The 19,270-nt window shown below is 59.0% G+C and overlaps 2 protein-coding genes across 5 annotated transcripts; both read right to left on the reverse strand.

Annotated features, from left to right (window-relative positions):
• Positions 1-4,722: 4,722 nt before the first annotated feature.
• On the reverse strand, positions 4,723-11,093 carry SLURP2 (secreted LY6/PLAUR domain containing 2). Of its 2 annotated transcripts, none has more exons than XM_031013567.3 (3): positions 10,225-11,093; positions 5,421-5,525; positions 4,723-4,972 (listed from the first exon to the last, which is right to left on the reverse strand). In XM_031013567.3, exons 1-3 carry the CDS (start codon positions 10,274-10,276, stop codon positions 4,845-4,847), a joined length of 285 nt encoding a protein of 94 aa, XP_030869427.1. In that variant the 5' UTR covers positions 10,277-11,093; the 3' UTR covers positions 4,723-4,844. The 2 variants fall into 2 exon arrangements, with proteins under 2 accessions (XP_030869427.1, XP_004047640.1); XM_004047592.4 differs by having other exon boundaries at positions 4,723-5,126; positions 10,225-11,052.
• A 580-nt stretch (positions 11,094-11,673) lies between these two features.
• LYNX1 (Ly6/neurotoxin 1) lies at positions 11,674-18,284 on the reverse strand. 3 transcript variants are annotated; one of them, XM_055349544.2, is made up of 4 exons: positions 18,213-18,284; positions 16,486-16,701; positions 16,173-16,274; positions 11,674-15,943 (listed from the first exon to the last, which is right to left on the reverse strand). In XM_055349544.2, exons 2-4 carry the CDS (start codon positions 16,535-16,537, stop codon positions 15,747-15,749), a joined length of 351 nt encoding a protein of 116 aa, XP_055205519.1. In that variant the 5' UTR covers positions 16,538-16,701; positions 18,213-18,284; the 3' UTR covers positions 11,674-15,746. The 3 variants fall into 3 exon arrangements, with proteins under 3 accessions (XP_055205519.1, XP_018887841.1, XP_055205520.1); XM_019032296.4 differs by lacking the exon at positions 18,213-18,284 and adding an exon at positions 17,712-17,891; XM_055349545.2 differs by lacking the exon at positions 18,213-18,284 and adding an exon at positions 17,520-17,543.
• Positions 18,285-19,270: the final 986 nt, after the last annotated feature.

A 19,270-nucleotide genomic window follows, 5' to 3' on the forward strand; every position in this document is an offset into this window, starting at 1 on the left:
TTTAGTAGGGACGGGGCTCACTGCAACCTCTGCCTCCCGGATTCAAGTGATTCTCCTGCCTCAGCCTCCTGAGTAGATGGGATTAGAGGCTCATGCCAGCATGCCTGGCTAATTTTCCTATTTTTAGTAGAGATGGAGTTTCACCATGTTGGCCAGGCTGGTCTTGAACTCCTGACCTCAAGTGATCCGCTCACCTCGGCCTCCCAAAGTGCTGGGATTACAGGGGTGAGACACTGTGCCTGGCCTAGACCATGACTTTCCACCCTGCATCTTCATTCCTGAGCTTCACGCTTCCAGGAAGATAAAGCAGCAAATGGCTATCATTTATTGAGGATCTTCCCCAAAGGCCTATTGACTCTTCAATAGAAACTGTTAGGGGACACCTCAAAACTCAGAACCCATGGCCTCAAAATTCTAAACTACTTTTTCCGAGTCCTGGCTCAACCCTAACGGAGCCCCCTCATTGGAAGACCTACCTCAAATCAGACTCAAATCCCAGGAGTGCTGGAGGGAGCTGGGGTGACCTGTCCTTGGGTTTTCGGTGACATTTTAGGGAGCCAGCATTCAACAAAATGCTAGTGGCATTTTGAAGTTTCCTGGACAGGGCTGATTTGTCCTGCGAGGGCTGCATCTGGGACAGCACTGAGGTTGGTCCGTATCCTTTCTCGCCACGTGGTCTGGTCGCTCTCCTGCTTGGGGGTTTGCAATTCTGCTTGGCACCTCTGTGATTCCAAGTACGGCTGAATTTCTTCTCCTTGGCTTGGCCACTTGAATGGCTTTTTCTGGAAACCTGCTGCTCATATCTGCTGCTCTTTGGGAATCTGGAAGGATTATTTACTGTAAACCAAAAATAAAATTCTAAAGCCCTCCACAACCATCTGAATGGACCCTCTTCTTGACTAGGGTATTCCAAAGTGAACCTGAAAAACCGGTTCGGATCATGCCGGGAAAGGGTTGGACAGCCTCATCATCCCTCCTCCCTCCTGGAATTCAGGAAAAGCTGACCAGCGTTAACATCAACACAGACCTTCAGTCTGAGGAGAAGCATTTACCATCTATTGTCTCGGAAGCCTGCTACCTGGAGGCTTCATCTGATGATAAAACCCTGGTCTCCACCCCCCTTATAATCCACACATTCCTTTCCATTGATTCCAGCTCTTTACATAATCTTAACTCTTTCAATCAATTGCCAATCAGAAAATTTTTAAATCTACCTGAAACCTGGAATCCCGCCCCACCCCCGCCCCCACCTCGTCCCCTGGAGTTGTCCCGCCTTTCCGGATGGAGCCAAAGTACATCTTCCATGTATTTGATTGATGTCTTCAGTATCCCTAAAACCAGACTGTGCCCCAGCCACGTTGGGCACATATTCTCAGGGTCTCCTGAGGGCTGTGTCGTGAGCTATGGCCCCTTATATTTGGCTCAGAATAAACGTCTTCAAATATTTTACAGAGTTTGACTCTTTTTGTGGACGTTATGTGTGGAGGGAATCATTGCGTGTTACATGCGTGGCAAATATTTCCTTGTTTGTCTTGTCCTTCAGTTTGTTTATTCTTTTTTTCTTTTCTTTTCTTTTCTTTTATTTTAGATTTTTAGGTAGTATTTATGAATCCCAATCCCGGTTTTGTGTCTTTTCTTTTAAAAAAAATTTTAACAGCTTTATTGAATATACTTCACGTACCATACAATCCACCCGTTTAAAGTGGGTAATTCAGTGGTTTTTAGTATATTCGCAGTTTTAGCCCATTTTCATCATCTTGAAAAGAAACCTTGAACGCTTTAGCGCTATCTTTGCTCCATTCACTGTGAGAACGTGAAATGGTTATTTTGTGAGATTGTGAGATGGATATTTTGGTTTCCTGACATTGCTTATTTTGTGAGATCGTGAGATGGATATTTTGGTTTCCTGACACACAGCTCTTAAAACCCTTGGAATCTCTGGAGTGGCAAGGGCATCTTTTGTATGCTAATGAGAGGACTGGTGACTGGGGGTCCCCAGGGAGCTTCAGGATGAGGGATAATGGGATTAGAGAGCTGGGACTTCAGCCCCACCCCCAGCCTTCAGGGGAGGGGAGGGGCTGCAGGTTGGGTTGGTCAGTGGCCAGTAGTTTAATCCATCATGCCTACGTAATGAAGACTCCGTAAATTTCCCAAAAGGACAGGGCTCAGGGAGCTTCCGATAGCAGAACATGCGCAGGTGCATGGAGGTGGTGCTGGGAGGGCCTGGGAGCTCCGTGCCCCTCCCCGTGCCTGCCTGACGTGTCTCCTTCACCTGCTGTGCATCCACACCTTCGTCACAGCCTGTGTCATAAATGGGTAAACGCAGCTCAGTGTGTCCCTGAGTTCTGTGAGCCGCTCCAGCAAGTCATCGGACCCGAGGAGGGGGCTGTGGGAACCCTGATTCGTGGCAGGTCAGTCAGAAGCACGGGCCACACCTGGGGCTTGCGACTGGCATTGGAAGTGGGGCTCACTGCGTGGGACTGAGCCCTCCACCTGCGGGATCTGATGTGACCTCCACGGGAATGGTGTCGGAATTGAATTGAGGACACCCAGTTGGTGTCCACTGCAGTGTGGCTTGGTTGCTGGTGGAGAGAAATACACACACTTTGGTGATGGGGTGAAGTACTGTATTGTGTGAGAGCAGGAAAAGTACTCTGGCTTTTCCCTATTTCTTTTTGTTTGTTTGTTTGTTTGTTTGCTTTTTAAGATGGAGTCTTGCTCCGTTGCCCAGGCTGGAGTGCAGTGGCACCATCTCAGCTCACTGCAACCTCCGCCTCCCTGGTTCAAGTGATTCTCGTGCCTCAGCCTCCCAAGTGGCTGGGATTACGGGCATGCGCCACCACACCTGGCTAATTTTTGTATTTTTAGTAGAAACGGAGTCTCACCATGTTGCTCAGGCTGGTCTCAAACTCCTGACCTCAGGTGATCCACCCTCCTCGGCCTCCCAATGTGCTGGGAATACAGGCGTGAGCTGCCACACCCGGCCTTTCCGTATTTCTTAATAATCCCTGCCACCCCCTAGCAACCACTCATCTCCTTTTCCTCCCTGTAGAGCTCCCTATTCCGGCCACTTCTGAGAAATAGAATTGTACACTGCTTGGCCTGTTGTGCGCGGCTTCTGTCTCACTTAGCGTCGTGTTTTCAAGCCCCCCCCCCCACATGTTTTCAAGGCTCCCCCGTGTTTTGGCGTGGGTCGGGGCTTCACTCCTTTATGTGGCTGAATAATATTCCGTGGTGTGGGTCTGTCATCTCTGTCGATCCCTCCATCAGTTGATGGGCATTTGGGTTTTTCCCGCCTTTTGTCTGCTATGAATGATGCCACTGTGAATGTTTGTGCACAGGCTTTTGTGTGGACTCGTGTTTACTCTTCTTGGGCCATGCCTGGGGGTGGAATTTGGCCTGGGGGTGGAATTTGGCCCAGGTGGGAGGGCGGGGGTGGAATTGCTGTGTTTACAGCAACTCTGTCCAATCCTTTCAGGAACGTGTCTTGCTTTTCTATTCTGAATTATCTAGCATTTAAAACCCTCCTCTTTTTACATTGAAACCTCTCATTCAGTTGGCATGCCTTTGGCTGTAGCGAGAGAGGTGAGGATCCAGCCTTATCCTGTTCTCTCCGCAGTGCTCCACGGCGGCTGCCAGTGAGCCCTGTCCCTCTCCCGCAGATCTGAGAAGCGCTCCATTGTCACCTCAATTCTTGAGCTTATCTGGGTATCTCCAGCACACCCTGTTTATGTCTTCTTCTGTGCCCGGGGCTACTCTGAAAGTTGTCCTGCACCTGAGTGTCCGGCGGCCCTGCCTGAGACACCCCCTCCTTGTGGAGCAGCTTAACAATTGCATCAGCTTTCTCCTGTGCTGATTCTTCATGAGAACGTTGCCAAGGTGAGAACAAGAAAGGCCAAGAAAAGGGCCTGGCAGTGTGTTTCTTGGCAGGTACTAACTCAGTGGGGGGGATCTGGGTGCTGCAGGTATTGACTCACCTCGGCCTCTCCGAGGGGAGTGCCAGGCTTATGTGGGGGTCTCATTCAACCTTGCAGCCCGAAGCTCGGCCATGATGCAATGTTTGCCTAGTGAGTGATCAACTTCCACAAACATCACTTACCTAGTTTCCATGTCCACCCTGAGATGGGCGGCCACAGCTGCCCATCACCTCAGTCTGATTCATCCCACTCCCAGCATCTCTCCTCAGCACCCTGCCTTGTGTGCTGGGTACCCAGTGGCCCAGAGGAGCTGGAGGTAGTGTTCCCGGCCAGAACTGGGGGTTTCCTAGAGTGGGGCAGGCCGGGCCACTGGCCCAGGGGCATGTATGAGGGCGAGGGTGAGGATGCCACCTCACTCTTCTCCCTATTCCAGAAGGCCTGCTGCAGCCGTCTTTGCCAATGGAACCTCCTCCCTTCCTCCACTCCGCACAGCCTCCACGTCTCAGCCGGGGTGTCCTTTCTCTGAGGTTTCCCAACTCACGCTCTGGGGTGGAGGGCTCCTCACGTGCCCCAGCCCCAACTCCCACTCTAGCTGCTTCAGGAGAAGCAGCTGCCTGGGGTGCCTGGGCCCCCGTGCCCTTCAGGCCTGACAGTTGGCTGGAGGTGGGAGGGCCTGTTCCGTGATAAGGGCAAGTGGGGGTGGGGTAGTAGGGTTTAGCCTGGGGTGAGGGAGCGAGGCACCCCCAAATCTACTCCACTCTACCCCCAAGCCCAGGATGGCAGGACTCCACTCTCACTGCATAGCTTGTGCCACACAATCCAATCACATTTTATTGTGGGGAGGTCGGGACCTGAAGGGGCGGCAGGCACGTTGGGCCCCAGGCTTGGACGGCAGCAGATTGAGGCAAGACTCCACGCAGGACTTCCCTAGGACAAGTGGTGCTGAACGGTGGCTGCAGAGGCCGGGAGAGGTGGGCTGGCCAGGTTCGAGGGAGGGGCGGCCGTGAGCCCTGGCGCCAGGCTGTGGGGGCCGTGGGGGCTGAGTGTCCGGGGGCCTGGAGGAGGGCAGCCATCAGTCATGGTTGCAGAGGCTGGTCTGGCAGCAAGCGATGGATACGTAGGGGCCCAGGCCCAGGCTGGGGATATCGGGGCAGCCTATGTGGCACATCTTGGTGACCAGAGGCAAATCCTCGGTGTTGCTGAGGACCCCTGAGTGGGCAGGAGAGAAACCATGGAGCTCCCTGAGGCTCTGGTTTGCCCAGACCCTGCTGCCCCATCTGCCACTGAGCTGAGGGTCAGACGCCCCGGGGACATGAAGCATACGGGCCCTCCTGGGGCAGATGTGGCCCTTTGCTCATACCCTTCCCTGGGCATCACTGGCGAACACTCCCCACTATGCTTCTGACTTACTGGGTGCCTGGATCTGGCTCTGTCACCCTCTGAGCCCACATCTTCCCACCTGGGCAAGAAGGACGTGGCCAGCCCACCGCTGTTCCCACTTACGGGTGGCAGTGGTGACGCAGTGGGTGGAGTCCCTCAGGCATCTGGACCCATGGGAGCACCCTCCGAAGCCCGTGCACTGGTGACACCATATGGCTTCGGCTGCAGCTGCGGACATGGGGACAGACAGGACACAAACGGACGGGAGGCAGGTGTGGGCCACCTTCTGCAGTGACGGCATGCACTCATCTCCACCCAGCAGCCCATGCTCCTTCTCAGCGGCCAGTGTCCCGACCCTGTGATCCAGCCCTCTCAGGAGCTGGGCCCCTGTCCCTCACCTTGGGGTGCCTGGCAGCCCTGCAGCTGGAGCCAGCTGGTTGCATCCTTGCCCAGGAAGCAGCCTTGGGCAAGGGTGGGGCCGGGCAGCCCTGGCTCGCAGTGCGATGTCCCAGGGCAGTGGGGGTGCAGCAGCCTGGGCTATTTGGGGTCCCAGGGTGGGGGGTGTGGGGTAGGCAGAGGGGCTCTGAGACACGCTTTCTGGCCATGCCCACTTTTGCCTCTGGGTACTGAGTGGGACCCATTAGACCCCCGGGACTGGATTCTGGTGGCTGCGATGATGGGGCCGTTCCTGCCTCCACAGGGAGCCCAGGGCAAGGGCGATCAGGATGTGGTGGAACAGGAATTAAAAGAAATTAAAGAATGTGTAGGCCGGGCGCGGTGGCTCACGCCTGTAATCCCAGCACTTTGGGAGGCCGAGGTGGGTGGATCACCTGAGGTCAGAAGTTCAAGAACAGCCTGGCCAATATGGTGAAACCCTATCTCTACTAAAAATACAAAAACATTAGCTGGGCATGGTGGCGTGTACCTGTAATCCCAGCTACTCAGGAGGCTGAGGCAGGAGAATTGCTTGAACCTGGGAGGCAGAGGTTGCAGTGAGCCGAGATTGTGCCACTGCACTCGAGCCTGGGCGACACAGCAAGACTCCATCTCAAAAAAAAGAAAACAAAAAACAAAAAACGAAAAAAGGCTGTGTAAACAGAAACTCAGTTGTATGTAAGAAAACCCAATTCCCTCTGAGAAAGAGAAAGAACTGGAGTCCTTTAAAAATTCCCTGCCCGTTCCTCTGTGGCTATTGAGCCTTCTCTCTACTCCTTTCCCAGGCGCTGTGGAGACACCGTTTCTCTAGCTGTGCAGCCGCAAGGTCACAGACAGAGAAACTCAAGTTGTAAAACATGTTTTTCCTTCAAAAGTAAGAAATGATGTAAGGAACGTCTCAATTAATTGAATCACTGTCTTTGTTTCTGGCTTCTGTAACATGCTTCCCCCTGCACCGATCTCCCCCGGCCCCACGAAATGCTTAAAAGGTAACTTAACTCTTTGTTCAGAGTTCAGTCCTTTGGATGTTAACCCGACAGGGCCGGTGCACCTAAATAATAAATATCCTCCTCAACCCCTTGGTCTCTGATTCCTTAAAATATCCCGCTACAGTGGCGGCGCCCAGGCAGCTGCAGGGAGCGGTGAGCTCTGCCTCACTTTACCCAGGAGGACGGCCCGTGCTCGGGAGACGCTGTTCTTCCGCGGGCGCTGCTGTGGGTCTGCCCAGCAGTCCTGCTCTCTGCTTTGGGCACTGCTCCACTCCCGAGGCCTGCTAGCCCTCCTGGGCACCCCCCAAGGGCTTCCCTGCCTGCTCTCTGCCCCTCTTCATCCCTGACTCTGTCCTCTCCTCCCTGGCCGCCTCCGTCCATTTCTCAGCCTCAAACTCCCTCCCTCCCTGTCCTCATCTTCATCCCTGACTCTGTCCTCTCCTCCCTGGCCGCCTCCGTCCATTTCTCAGCCTTAAACTCCCTCCCTCCCTGTCCTCACCCTTGGTTCACACACCCAGGACTGGGTAAGCAGAGTCCCTAACACCTGCTGGCCCCGGGCCTGCTCTCTCTGCATAGGAGCCTGCAGGGTGACAAGGCCAATGGTGTGGCCATAAGGATGTGAGGGCTGCTCTGTCACAGGCACCAGGCGCAGGCCCTGGCTTCCTCTTGAGCTGTGCCCCAGGCAGCCCAGCCTCAGGACACCGGAGCCCACGCCTGCCCTATCCCATCTCTGCTGGGCTGCCCCTGCCTCACCGTTGCCAAAGGTGGAGAAGGGCTGGAGTCAGCCCCGGTCAGTGCCAGCTCCAAACCCGGGTTCCTGACAGCATGGCTCTGTATGCACCAGCACTGAGCACTCAGACCTCAGTGTGCACCAGGCCCCTGCCAGTGGCCAGAGTCCTCTGGTCACCCCTGGGTCCTGTGGGCGGAATCCTCCATCGAGGCACCATGGAGAAGGTGACACAAATGGGAAGTTCCGGCCAGGGCAGGCCCCTGCCATCAGCTTTGGCCCCTCTACCAGCCCCGGAGAGCAAGCTGAGACCCCGCCTTCGAGAAAGAAAGGTGGTGACAGCTGCCTCCAAGCCCCTCTCTGCCTTCCCACCAAAGTGGCTTGAAGCCCCCCTTGGCTGTCACATCCAACCTAGTGACAGCCAATAAGTCGGACACGCCTCTACTCAACACTGGCAGCCACAGGCCACAGCTGGCTGGGGTGGGGGGTAGCAGGGAAGATGGGCAGGAGGCTGGGGCACCAGAAGGAAGAGGTGAGGATATGGGTGCCCAAGGGTGCCATGGAGAGAACCAGCTCCAGCCTGTCTGCTACACATGCCCACGCTCCCAAGGCCTCCCTGGCTTTGAACTTGCTGTTCCTCCTGCCCTCTGGGCAAAACAAGCCCTGGTGCAAATGCCACCCCCTCCAGGAAGGCCTCCTTGGTTTCCAGGGCAGAGTGAAGGGTTCCAACTCTGACACACCCACCGTGAGCTGCAGCATCCTGCCCCAGCTGGCATCAGTGTCCCTGCTCCAAGTGATTGTGCTCAGGGCTCCCTCCTCACCTCCACCCAAGCATGAGGGCCTCTGAGGCTGGGCAGGGCGTTCTACCCATTCCTCAGTGTTCCCTCCCCTGCACTTAATGAGGCCCAGGAGAGGCTTGCAGAATGAATGAATAAATGAATGAATGAATGAATGAATTCCAGGGGTGGTTGCAGGTTGGGTTATCAAGAAAAATAATAATTCTGTCCCTTATCAGAGGGTTTTTGATTTTCAGCAATGAGATCCTGAGGGAAGCAGATAAAATGTTAGCTCCAAACCGGAAAGGCTGCTCGATGGTGACTGTAAGGACACAGGGACAGTGTTCAGACTGGCGCCTGACACACGGGAGGGAGGGGAGATCAGGGGGAGAAGAGGAGAGAGGAAGAGAGGGAGGAGGAGAGGAAGGAAGGAAGGGAAGGAGGGAGGAGGAAAAGAGAGGAGGAGGGAGGTGGGGTAGGGGGGAGGGGGCAGGAATAATGGAGGGACAAACAGGATGGTGGGATGGGCTCTGGGTGTAGCTGCATGGCTGGGGGCAGGTCTCTCCCACTGGGGACCCCCGTGCTGGCTCTGAAGCAGGCTGGCCCCTCGGGGAGATTGTGCTGTCCATGCATGACAGACAGCAGACACCAAGCAATGACAGGGGATGCAGGTGCCCCTGAGAGAGGCTCGCCAGTCCTCCAACCAGAAGAGCGGTGAGGCAGCTTGGGGCTTGTTCCTCGAGGGGCAGGTGGGATTTCAGCAGAAGGAAGGGCTCCAGGAGCCCTGGTGCAGGGAAAGGCCTCTGGGTCAGAGGGGAGTCCGTGGGCACTGGGCACCCAGGCAGAGGCTCCTGTGATGTGCCGCCCCCGGCCTGGATGGCCACCTGACTGCCTGTCCAGTCCTGATGGTTATAAAGGCCTTCTCCAGGTTAAGTCGAGTCCCCAGGTCCCTGTGTGTCTCGGACCTTCAGCACAGAGCTGGTCTGCCCTCATGACCCTGGGGCAGTCCTCAGGGTCAGTGGCTCAGCCTCTCATAAGCCAGGAGGATGCCCCTGGGGATGGAGACTGGAGGGGTGTAAGAGACACCTGAGCCAGCGCCAGGGACTCACCTACGCTCCACCCCCTGCTCATTCAGGGCCTGGGAGGCAGGGGCTGCCCAGGTCGTTCAACCCACAGCCAGGGACGCAGAGGCTTGGCCCCTGGGGGGCTGGGCTGCTTGGGCTTGGAGGTGCAGGCCACCGGCAGATCAAGGGGCCAGCTAGTTTTGTTGAGGCCTCAGGGTGGGGGTGGAGATGCCCTGCCAAGAGAAGACGTTCAGGCTCTGCTGGGGGATGCCAAGGCCAGGTGTGCACAGCTGTGCTTGAGGGGTCATCCCCTTGGAGCCCTCAGGAAGGCCCTGGGCCAAGGGATCTGAAGCTGGGGGGACAGGGCCAGCCGTAGCAGACATGGGCACTGCAGGGGTCGAGGGTTGGGGGATGGGGAGGGGGTAAAATCACCCAGGAAAGCAGGGAGCAGAGGAGAGGACCCGGGAGCAGGAACTGGGGATGGGAGAGCAGAGGGACTTGGTTTTCCCAGGCAAGAGGGAAGAGGGAGTCCCGGGAGGGTGGCCCCAGGAGACAAACCAGCTGGGAGGCCAGGCCCAAGAGGGCTGGAGGGGGGCAAATTCAGAGTGTGTGTGTGCGCGTGCACGAAGGTGCGTGTGTGAGGGGTGTCGCGGTGGACTGGAGAGGTCTGGGGGCTGGGCAGAGGAAGAGGGGGGTTTGAGCCAAGGGCTGTGCATCCTGAGAAGTGTGGGGGCCAGTGTGGGGGGCTGGGGCTGAGCTGGATGGACCTGCAGGATCGCAGGAGGCTTTCGGAGGAAAGCCGCACCTGGTAGATGGTGGGGGGACAGGAATGGGTTCTCCCGAGGTGGGCAGTCACAGCCCCAGGCTGGAGGGACGGTGGTTGGGCTAGAGTGATGGGGGCCTTGAGCAGGAGGTGGCCCCAGCCCCTGGACTCACCCAGCTGCAGGCTCAGGACGGCGGCCAGCAGGAGCCCAGTGCGGAGCTGCATGTTCTCCTGGTGAGGTCGGGCTGTCGGCGCCCTGGCCGGCTGCCTTATACCTGCTGGCACCCCGCCCTGGCCCTCGCCCGCTCAGCAGACTCTGCAGGCCTGAGTCACCAGGCAGCCGGGCTCAGTCAAGGAGCCGGGCTGGGGTCCAGGCGGTAGGGGCCAACCTGGCCCCAAAGCTCGCTGGTTAGGCCTCTGAGCGGGCCGGTGTAATCTCATGAGCCATCTCTCCTTGTCCATAAAGTAGGGATAGCCCTGGCTGACAGGATTGAGGATCTGATAAAATGGCCTGGCACCAGGCAAGCAATGGCCACAGGCCACTCTCCCTCAGTGGCTGGGAAGGAAGGCCTGGCACCAGGCAGGTGACGGCCACAGGCCGGTCTCCCTCAGAGGCTGGGAAGGAAGGTCTGGTGGGAAGGAGGGTCTCGGGCACCAGACACCAGCCCACCCCTTACACCTCAAAATGCACATGAAGCTCAGGGCTGGGTGGAAGCCACAGGCCTTCATCTGTACTCCCACCCTAGAATGAGTTCGATGACAAGACCTCCTCCAAATAAGCCAGAGCTTTCCCATCCTGACCCCCCAGGGCTGGGAGAACACAGAGGGAGCATGGTTGTGAGCCACCTCTCTGTCATCCGTACAGGGAATCATGGCCATTGTCACACTGTGACTAACGCCCCAGGATCTGTGCAGAGGAGTAGGGGGGACAGAAAGGCCCTTGGTACTAAAAGGGACCCCAAGGATAAGGTAAGAGCCCAGAAGGGACACCCTGGAGAGCGGGAGCCATCAGCTGTTCCTCCAAAGGCTGGCCAGGGGCTGGGGCCCCAAAGGGCCTGTCCATAGCCAGTCAGCCATGCCAACCCGGGGACCACTGTGTGTCTCTCGGGCTGCCCACATGGCTTCTGTCTACCCCTCCGTTTCGGGGGCTCCTTATGGCTGGAAGGTGGGCCCAGGAGGAGGGAGATCCTGAGAGAGGGGCTGGCAGATCCAGGCCCTCCTTCCTGGGGCAGTCGAGAAGCTGGGGTCAGGAACCAGGTAGGCAGAGAGGTCAGAGATGGTGGGATGGGGTCCTCGGGGTGTTCCCGCCTCCCTTACCCCACACGCCCAGACTTCCTCAGGGGTTTGTATGCCCCTCAGGGGTGCTGGGGGTGGGGGGGTGGCCTCTCTCCCACGGAACTGGGAGCAATTCTCAGCAAGCCCCAGGAGCCCTGCCTGTCTCCCTCCCTGTGCCTGGCTCTGAGGACAGGTCAGGCCTAGAGGCAAGAAAAGTCCAGGACCTGGACCGGGTAGGGTAGACAGGAAAGTGGCTGCATGGAGCCTGGAGTGCCAGCCCAGCCAGGCTGGAAAGGTGAGGCCCGAGCTCAGGCCGAGGCAGTGGGGCTGGAGAGAAGCGCAGACAATGCGAATCTGTTGATTTATTCACGGCTCAGTGAGACGACGCTGGACGCTGGTTAGGGTAAAGGTTAGGGCAAGCATCAGCAGCAGGGGCATGGCCCTGGGAAGCACCTGGACCCCAGAACATAAGACAGGAGGGAGAGATGCCATTCAGCGGGCACTTATGCCCACGACCAGCTGAGCCAGACCAGCATTCCCATTTCACCACCCCTTACTCCTCAAGATGCAAATAAAGCTCAGGGCTGGGCAGAAGCTGGCAGGGCTGTCCACAGGGAGGACCCCCGTGTGTCTCTCGGGCTGCCCAGGTGGCTCTGTCCACCCTTCTGTCTGGGAGGCTCCTTAAGGCTGGGGAGGGCCCAGAGGGAAGGAGATCCTGAGGGGCTGGAAGATTCAGGCCCTCCCCGCGAGCTGGGGTTTGAAGAGGAGAGCAGACCACCTAGAGTAGTGGGAGAAAGCACCGGCAGAAAAGCTGGCATATCCACCGAGGGCCTCTCTGCTTCTTTTGACCTTTTTCAGAGTTTCAGAGTTATGAACCAAATCGCCTTCATGAGAGATGACGAATCAGATGCTACATAGTGGGGGAGGCGGCAGCTGGCCTGGCTCCCCCACTTCCCCAGGACCTCCGCCTGGAGGAAGCCTGCCCAGGGCCGCAGCCCTGCCCCCAAAGACCCCAGGACAGACCAGAGCTCCTGCTGGAGCCGGGTGTCCCCATGCCGACCCAGCCATGTCCCCAGGTCCCACCCCAGGGTCACTTCCTGTAGCTCCGACTTCTCTAGTGGCTGATTGCAGTTCCCAGAATGTATAACATCCCAGGGTGCCAGAGCCCGCCCAAGCAGCCACTCCTGTCCAGTTGCCAGAATGTATAACATCCCAGGGTGCCAGAGCCCGCCCAAACAGCCACTCCTGTCCAGTTCCCAGAATGTATAAGATCCTAGGGTGCCAGAGCCCACCCAAGCAGCCACTCCTGTCCAGTTCCCAGAATGTATAACATCCCAGGGTGCCAAAGCCCGCCCAAGCAGCCACTCCTGTCCAGTTCCCAGAATGTATAACATCCTAGGGTGACAGAGCCCGCCCAAGCAGCCACTCCTGAGTTACTTGGGCATGTCCAGGACTCAGGTCCACACAGACAGTGGCAACAGCTAGCCCTGGGCATCTACCCCCATGAAGGGGACCCTCGGTTCTGCGAGAGAGATCCCCGAGTGGGAACTGGGCCCCCATGGTGCCCGGTGCCTCTCCCCCTCTCCTCTGCCACTCTGCCCTGCACCCAGAGGCAGTGCTGGAGGCCTTACTCTACCACTCAGGGCTTCTCAAACCTCTGGTTCCACTTTTCTCCTTTTAAGCTTTCCATTTTGCAAACTCACCTCCCCCTTCCCAGGCTTGGGGGTCCAAGGAACCCCAGCTGGTGGGAGAAGCGGCTGCACTGTGGTGCAGGGGGTGGTGAGTGAGCGAGGAGGCACTAGTGTGGGGCAGCTACTTCACCTCCCTGTGCCTCTGTGTCCTCCTCTGTCAAAGGGGTAAGATAATGGCTCCCATTGCTGGGCTGCTATACAGTGCTCAGGGCCACAGTGCAGTGGGGGGACCCACGTCCCTCGCCACCTTGATGCATACAACCCGGACAAGTTTACTGCTGTGATTTCTGCCGGCGCTGCTGTGCCGGTTCCCTGGTGCCGCATAGCCACACACTCCCCGTGAGTGGGCCTGCCCAGCATTAGCTGAGTGCCTTCTGTGTGCTCTACGCCAGGTGCCAAGGGCAGGCCAGTCAAGCAGAACCATGTGTGGGGCTGGGACAGGTCAGGGTGGTGGAAAGGAGGACAGATGGAGGCAGGAGGCAGGTGTGAGAAGCTGCCCACCCCACCCCTCAACACCACGGCACTTCCAGCTCCAGCAGGTCCTTGTTCTCAGCTGCCCCTGAGCCATGGGTGGCCAGGTCTCCTCCCCATCACCCCACTGAGACGCGAGACAGGGAGGACCTGATCCTGGAGTCCCTCCCAGCCCTGGCTGAGAAAGCCACCCAACCCAACAATGGGCTTGCGCAAGCCGCGCAGTGACTGCTCCCAGCCTCTCCCAAGGACTTAGGAGCCCAAAGCTGCCTCCCTCCCAGTGAGCATCCCAAGGCATCGCTGGCTGCAGCTGAGAGGGCCTCATTTGGGCACTGCCCTGAGGCTGGCACTTGCAGGTGGGGGCCCTTGGGAGCTCTGGGAGGCACCTGGCAGCCTCCCAGCCACCCCGGACCAGTCCTGCTCTCCAGGCTCAGGGCTACAGCCACAACCAAGGGGCGAGGGGAGTCCAGGCCCACCCTGTGCTGGCAGCAACTCCTTCCCAGCTCTGGGCCCAGTATGATGCCCATCTTCCCTCTGGGGAGTCATGTTCCTCCCACTCCGGGCCCGTTCCCACCCAAGGCCCCTTTGCAGGAGACTGGCACTGTCCTCCTCCAGCGGGAACTGGGTGTGCCCTCAGCAAGACTCTGCCCCCTCCCGTCCTCATGTTCTCAGGAGACTGAGGCTGGGCATTCAGAACCAGCCCCAGGAGCAGAACGCAGGTCTGCATATAGACTCACTGCAAGGAGACCCCTGGGGTGGAGACCCTCATTCCCTGATCCCCCAGGGGTCCTGCATCAAAGCTCTGGAGATGCAATTTCCAGCAGGGGCTCCCCTGACCAGGGCCATACTTTGGGGCCGGGACAATCCTACTACATGGATGTGTCACCATCCTGCCCATGCGGGATGGCTTGAAGGGTTTCCCAGGACACCAGAGCTGGGAGCACTGGTCAGGTGGGGGCCTCAGGTGCAGCGTGACCGCTGGCACCAAAAGGTCTCACGCCCCCGAATGCCCCATTCACAGCAGGGGCAGGTGCTCCCTGGGCTACCTGCATCGGGGATGGACTGGTGCGTGTTGGGCTGACCCCTGCTTCCCAGGCCTGGGGTGGGGTCCCTGGGAGTCCACACACCCAGCTGGGGCTTCCACCCTGCCCTCCCAGTGGGTGCATCCCCAGGTGGAAGGTGATGGAGGGACCCACTCACTGTGTGCATCCCGCTGTGGGGGAGGGGCTGGTCTCCGCCCTCCCCACCCCACCCTCCCCACTCCCGCCCCCGCAGGGCCACGAGAGGGTGGCATGCTCCGCCTTCCCACGCCCAGGCCCGCGCCAGCCCCAGGCTGCTCCCAACCCCCAGCCTGTGCGCGCATCCCCCAGTCCTGCGTCCTTTGCCTTGCTAGGCTGGGTCCTGCAGTGGTTGGGGACCAGGCCTCGGCGGGCCACCTGCCCTGCCCCTTTCCCTCCCTGCCCGGAATAGCGCTGGCTGGGTCAGCGTCCAGGACCCACCAAATATAGCATGGCCCTAGGTCCTGCCAGCTTCAGGCCCGGTGCCCTCCCCGTGAGGGGGTGGGAAACGTCAAGGGGTTTGACTGAGAGGACACACACCCCTTGCTGGACCCGAAAAAGCTTCTGTGACTTCGGGGGCCCTGGGGCCTGCTGAGGCAGAGCCTCCCCCTCCCCTGGAGGGGGTGGCTCCAACTCGGGCCTGGCAGACTTTCTAGCACAGGGGCCGGTGCCAAAGGCCCTCCTCCCACAGCCCTGATCCCGTACCGGTCCTGGCAGCTCCTGGCCTCAGTAGGAAGCGTGACTAGGCCTGGAGGAGCCTTTCCTCCTAAGAGTCTCCCCACCACCCCACCTGCGGGCATTCCTCGTCTTCCCCCTGCCCCAGCACACCCGGGGCAGACTGAGGCAGGGGCCTCTCCTAGGGCTTCCCAGAAGGTGGGCTTGGCCACAGCTCCCATCTGCTCAGTGCTCCCTGCCTGACTGGGCCCCTCCCCATAAATAGCCCTGGACAGGCGAGGGGCTGATCAGCCCATCAAAGCCGGCCACTTTTGGGATCCCACACAGCATCGACAGGTCAAGGCCTCGAAGTGAGGTCATGTGGTGGTTGCGGGAGGTCGGGTGTCTTCTTGCCCACAGTCCTGACCCTGGGCATGGCTGAGGAGGTCGCAGGGAGGGTGGAGGGTGAGGCAGGGTGAGCTGGGTGCGAGAGTGTAGCAGTGTGTCTCGAGAGCTTTGTTCTTGAGTGGGTCTGCCTCGGGGGCTTTAGAGCAGACCCCAGAGGGTGGCCAGGAGGATGGGGGCCAGGGCCAGGGTGGCCGGGGTGGCAAGGCCGGCGCCGTTGCAGAGGTCGTACTGGCAGCAGGAGGTGGTGGACGCGTGCTTGGAGTAGCCATCGTACACAGTCTCGAAGCAGCGGGGCACGCAGGACTTACTGACCTTCATCCTGGTGGGGGTGTAGTCTGCAGAGGGGCGGGGCGGTGAGCCAGCTCCGCTAAGAGGGGCAGGAGACCCAGCTGGCCCCACACCAACATCCATGGCCATCAGGGCAGGGCCCCTCACCCTGGAGCTCCCAGACAGGATCCGGGGACAGGAGAGCCTCTTTCCTCAGGACCCCCACATGCTCAGGGGCAGGGCAGAACCTCCCCTTTGTGCTCCCCAGGCAGGGCCATGCAGGGCCCCCAGACTCACAGGTGCGCGTGGTCATGCAGTAGGCAACCATAGCCGGGCAGCGCATGGGGTTGAAGCAGTTGTCTCCATTGTAGGCACACACGTGGCAGTCCAAGGCCTGGGCTGGGGTTGGCAGATGGGCGGGAGGGGAACGGGGGTCACAGAACATGAGAGGCCCCTCCTCCAGCCCATCAGGCCCCCAGCCCGTCACCTTCCCCAGGGCACAGGGCTAGAAGGAGGGGCGGTCGCTGGGAATTCTGGCCTCCTTCCCTACTTTCAGCCCACCTGCCCTCAAAGTGGGTCTGCCCATCCCTCTGTCCTTTGTCCATCTTACCCAGAGGTAAGCCCATGAGGACCACCAGGATCAGGGTGAGCAGGGGCGTCATGGCTGCAGGCAGGAGGGCAGCGTGGGAGTGGGGAGGTGAACAGCAGCTAGCCCTGGATCCAACTCAGGGGTGGCGCACAGAGGATCCAACTCAGGGTGGTGCGCAGAGGACGTGGGGCCGGCTCTGCCTCCCGGAGCTCCTGGTCTACTGGGAGTGCTGCAACCCTGCACAGCAGGTGGCAAAGACAGGTGGTCAGTACTGGGCCTGAAGGACCCATGGGGGCCTGGGCAGGGATGATGGCGGGCAGAGGGGCCACCTAACTCAGTGGGTGTCAGGGAAGGTTTCCTGGAGGAGGAGACACTTGGGATGGGACAAGAAGGGAGAAGAGATCAGGACTTTTCAATCAGAGACCAGCACCTGCAAAAGCTTAAAACAGCCTGTAGCGCTGGATGGAGGAGAGATGGGGGGAGGATGAGGGGCAGAGCTAGAGAAGGAGGAGGGGTGGGCAGAGCTAGAGAAGGAGGAGGGGTGGGCAGAGCGGCCTTAAATACCAGGCCTAAACCAGGCTTTTATCCAGGGGATGGTTGGTGCAGAGGTGCTATGGGCGGTGGTCTGCAGCCCACCCCAAGCGGGGCCCTGGGGGCCGGATGGCTGGCCGTGGCAGGGCTGGGCCCAAGGGCTGGGTCTCTTCTCGCTCTTCCCCTCCCCTCTGCTCCTGGGGTGTCCCTACTTGGGGTTCCTTCTTCCAGAAGACCTCCAGAGCCCTGGTTAGGGTTGTCTGAGTCCTCGGCCACTGCAGAAGCTCCCCAGCAGGGATGAGCTGTGCCCAGCTTGGGGGGAATGCATTTTGAGCCCCTCCCAGGAGGGCACTTGGGCCAGACAAGAAGAAGCATTTCCCAGGCTGGGTCTGGTTTTTGGAACGGGAATGCCGTCTCTGGAAAGAGGTTTACAGTGGGGAGGTGGGGGTTGGATTACGGCTCTCCTACCCCCGCGGGGATACTCGGCCCTCGGTCTCCGTCCTGGAGGACTAAATTAAACTTACGCCTTCCCGAGAACAACAACTCCGTCTCTCAGGACACATTTGCCCAGGCCAACCCCAGGATGCCAAAGGCCAGAGTCAGGCCTGCGGCTTCGAGCTTCCCAACCCCCTCACGGAGAACCCCGCCCCAAACACTGCGGTCCCAGGTCGAGGGGAGGGCTCTCGGCGCGAGCGGGACTATCAGGGTGACCTCACCTGTGACCTTCACCACCGTGAGGTACCGCCGCGCCTGGGAGTCACCCGCGGCCGCTCGCCGGTAGGTGCCTGCCTGAGTCTAATCGTAGGCGTGTCTGTGTGTCCCGCAGCACCCGTGCCGCAACGCCTGATGCTCACCGCAGGCCCAGCCCAGTCCCGCCCCCGGAACAGCCTGCCCAGCGCGAGTTCACCGCAGGCCCCGCCCCAGGCCTGCCCCGGCCCCGCCTCCTGGGCACCCGCCGAGCCGAACTCACCGCAGGCCCCGCCCTGGCCCCGCCCCTGCCCCGCCTCCTGGGCTACTCACCAAGCCGCGCTCACTGCAGGCCCCGCCCCTGCCCCGCCTCCTGGGCACCCGCCGAGCCGAGTTCACCGCAGGCCCCGCCCCGGACCCGTCCCCGGACAGCCGGCTCGCCGGGCAAGCGCTGGGACCCCGAGGCCAGTCCAGGCATCTGGATCTCCGACACAGAGGCAGCCACGCTCCCTGGCGACCCTCAGACTCACGTGTTCCGCCCGGACACTCCGCAGGCTATCTTCACCGCGTCCCGCGGCAGCCCAGCCTTCCCCGCAGCCGCCTCCGCCCACTCGCCCGCGCCGCGTCGTTTGTCGGCCGGCACCAGCCTTGCGGCCCCAGCTCCGCGCTCCTCCAGCCCAGGCCCAGCAGCTCCGGAACTGGCGCCCTTTGGCGCGCCCGCCTCGCTGCCCATGGCCTCCGCCTGCCTCCCCTGCGCTCAGCCCCCGCTTCTGGTCCCTGTAGCAAAGCTGGAAGGCAGGCCTGCAAGGCAGCTCCTTGCTCCGTGGTCCCTCTCACCATCATAATGTTAATATTAAATAATTATCTTTACATAACTTTGAATACTTACGTTATTGGTTCTGTTTTTGGCAAAATGTAATAAAATTTCATGGGTCCGAAAGTTTTCATTTTTTCCAATGTGAGAAAGAAAAATAAAACCTTTTCTTCTACCCTAAAGCTCATTTTTTTCTTTAAAACATTTTTGCGGGCCTGAGGTACAGAATACACCATGCCTGCTGGGCAAGTGGGCTCCGGTTCCAGGAAATCCTTCGGTCCCCAACAAACTAGGCCAGTTGGTTGTTCTGTTTGCCGAGAGGTAATGCGCACCCTCCTGTACCAGGTCCTAGTTGGGGAGAAGGCAAAGAATAAAACCAGCAGACGTTCCAGAATATTCCCACCCCGTGGAGCTCACACTCTGGTGGGATAAGAGGCGTGAAAGGAACGCATAGGTCAGAACCAGAGTATGTCGCGGTCTTCAGCCTCAGACCACGATGAATTAATACGGATGAAACTTCCCTTGCCCGCCCGCCAGCCGCTCGCCTCCTGCTGTGTGGCGGGGTTCCTAACCGGTCTTTGACCCAGGGGTTGGGGACCTTTATGTTAAAGGAAGTTCTTCAGGCAGAAATACGGATCTACACAAAGGAATAAATGACACCAGAAATAGGAAATAGAAGGTAATTTTTTTCTTATTTTTGATTCAAGTTAAAAGATAGTTGATTACGTAAAGCAAAAATAATAACAATGTATTAAGGAATTTATAGCAAATGTA

The sequence above is a fragment of the Gorilla gorilla genome, chromosome 7 (assembly GCF_029281585.2).
Source record: "Gorilla gorilla gorilla isolate KB3781 chromosome 7, NHGRI_mGorGor1-v2.1_pri, whole genome shotgun sequence".
NCBI classification, from domain to species: Eukaryota; Metazoa; Chordata; class Mammalia; order Primates; family Hominidae; genus Gorilla; species Gorilla gorilla.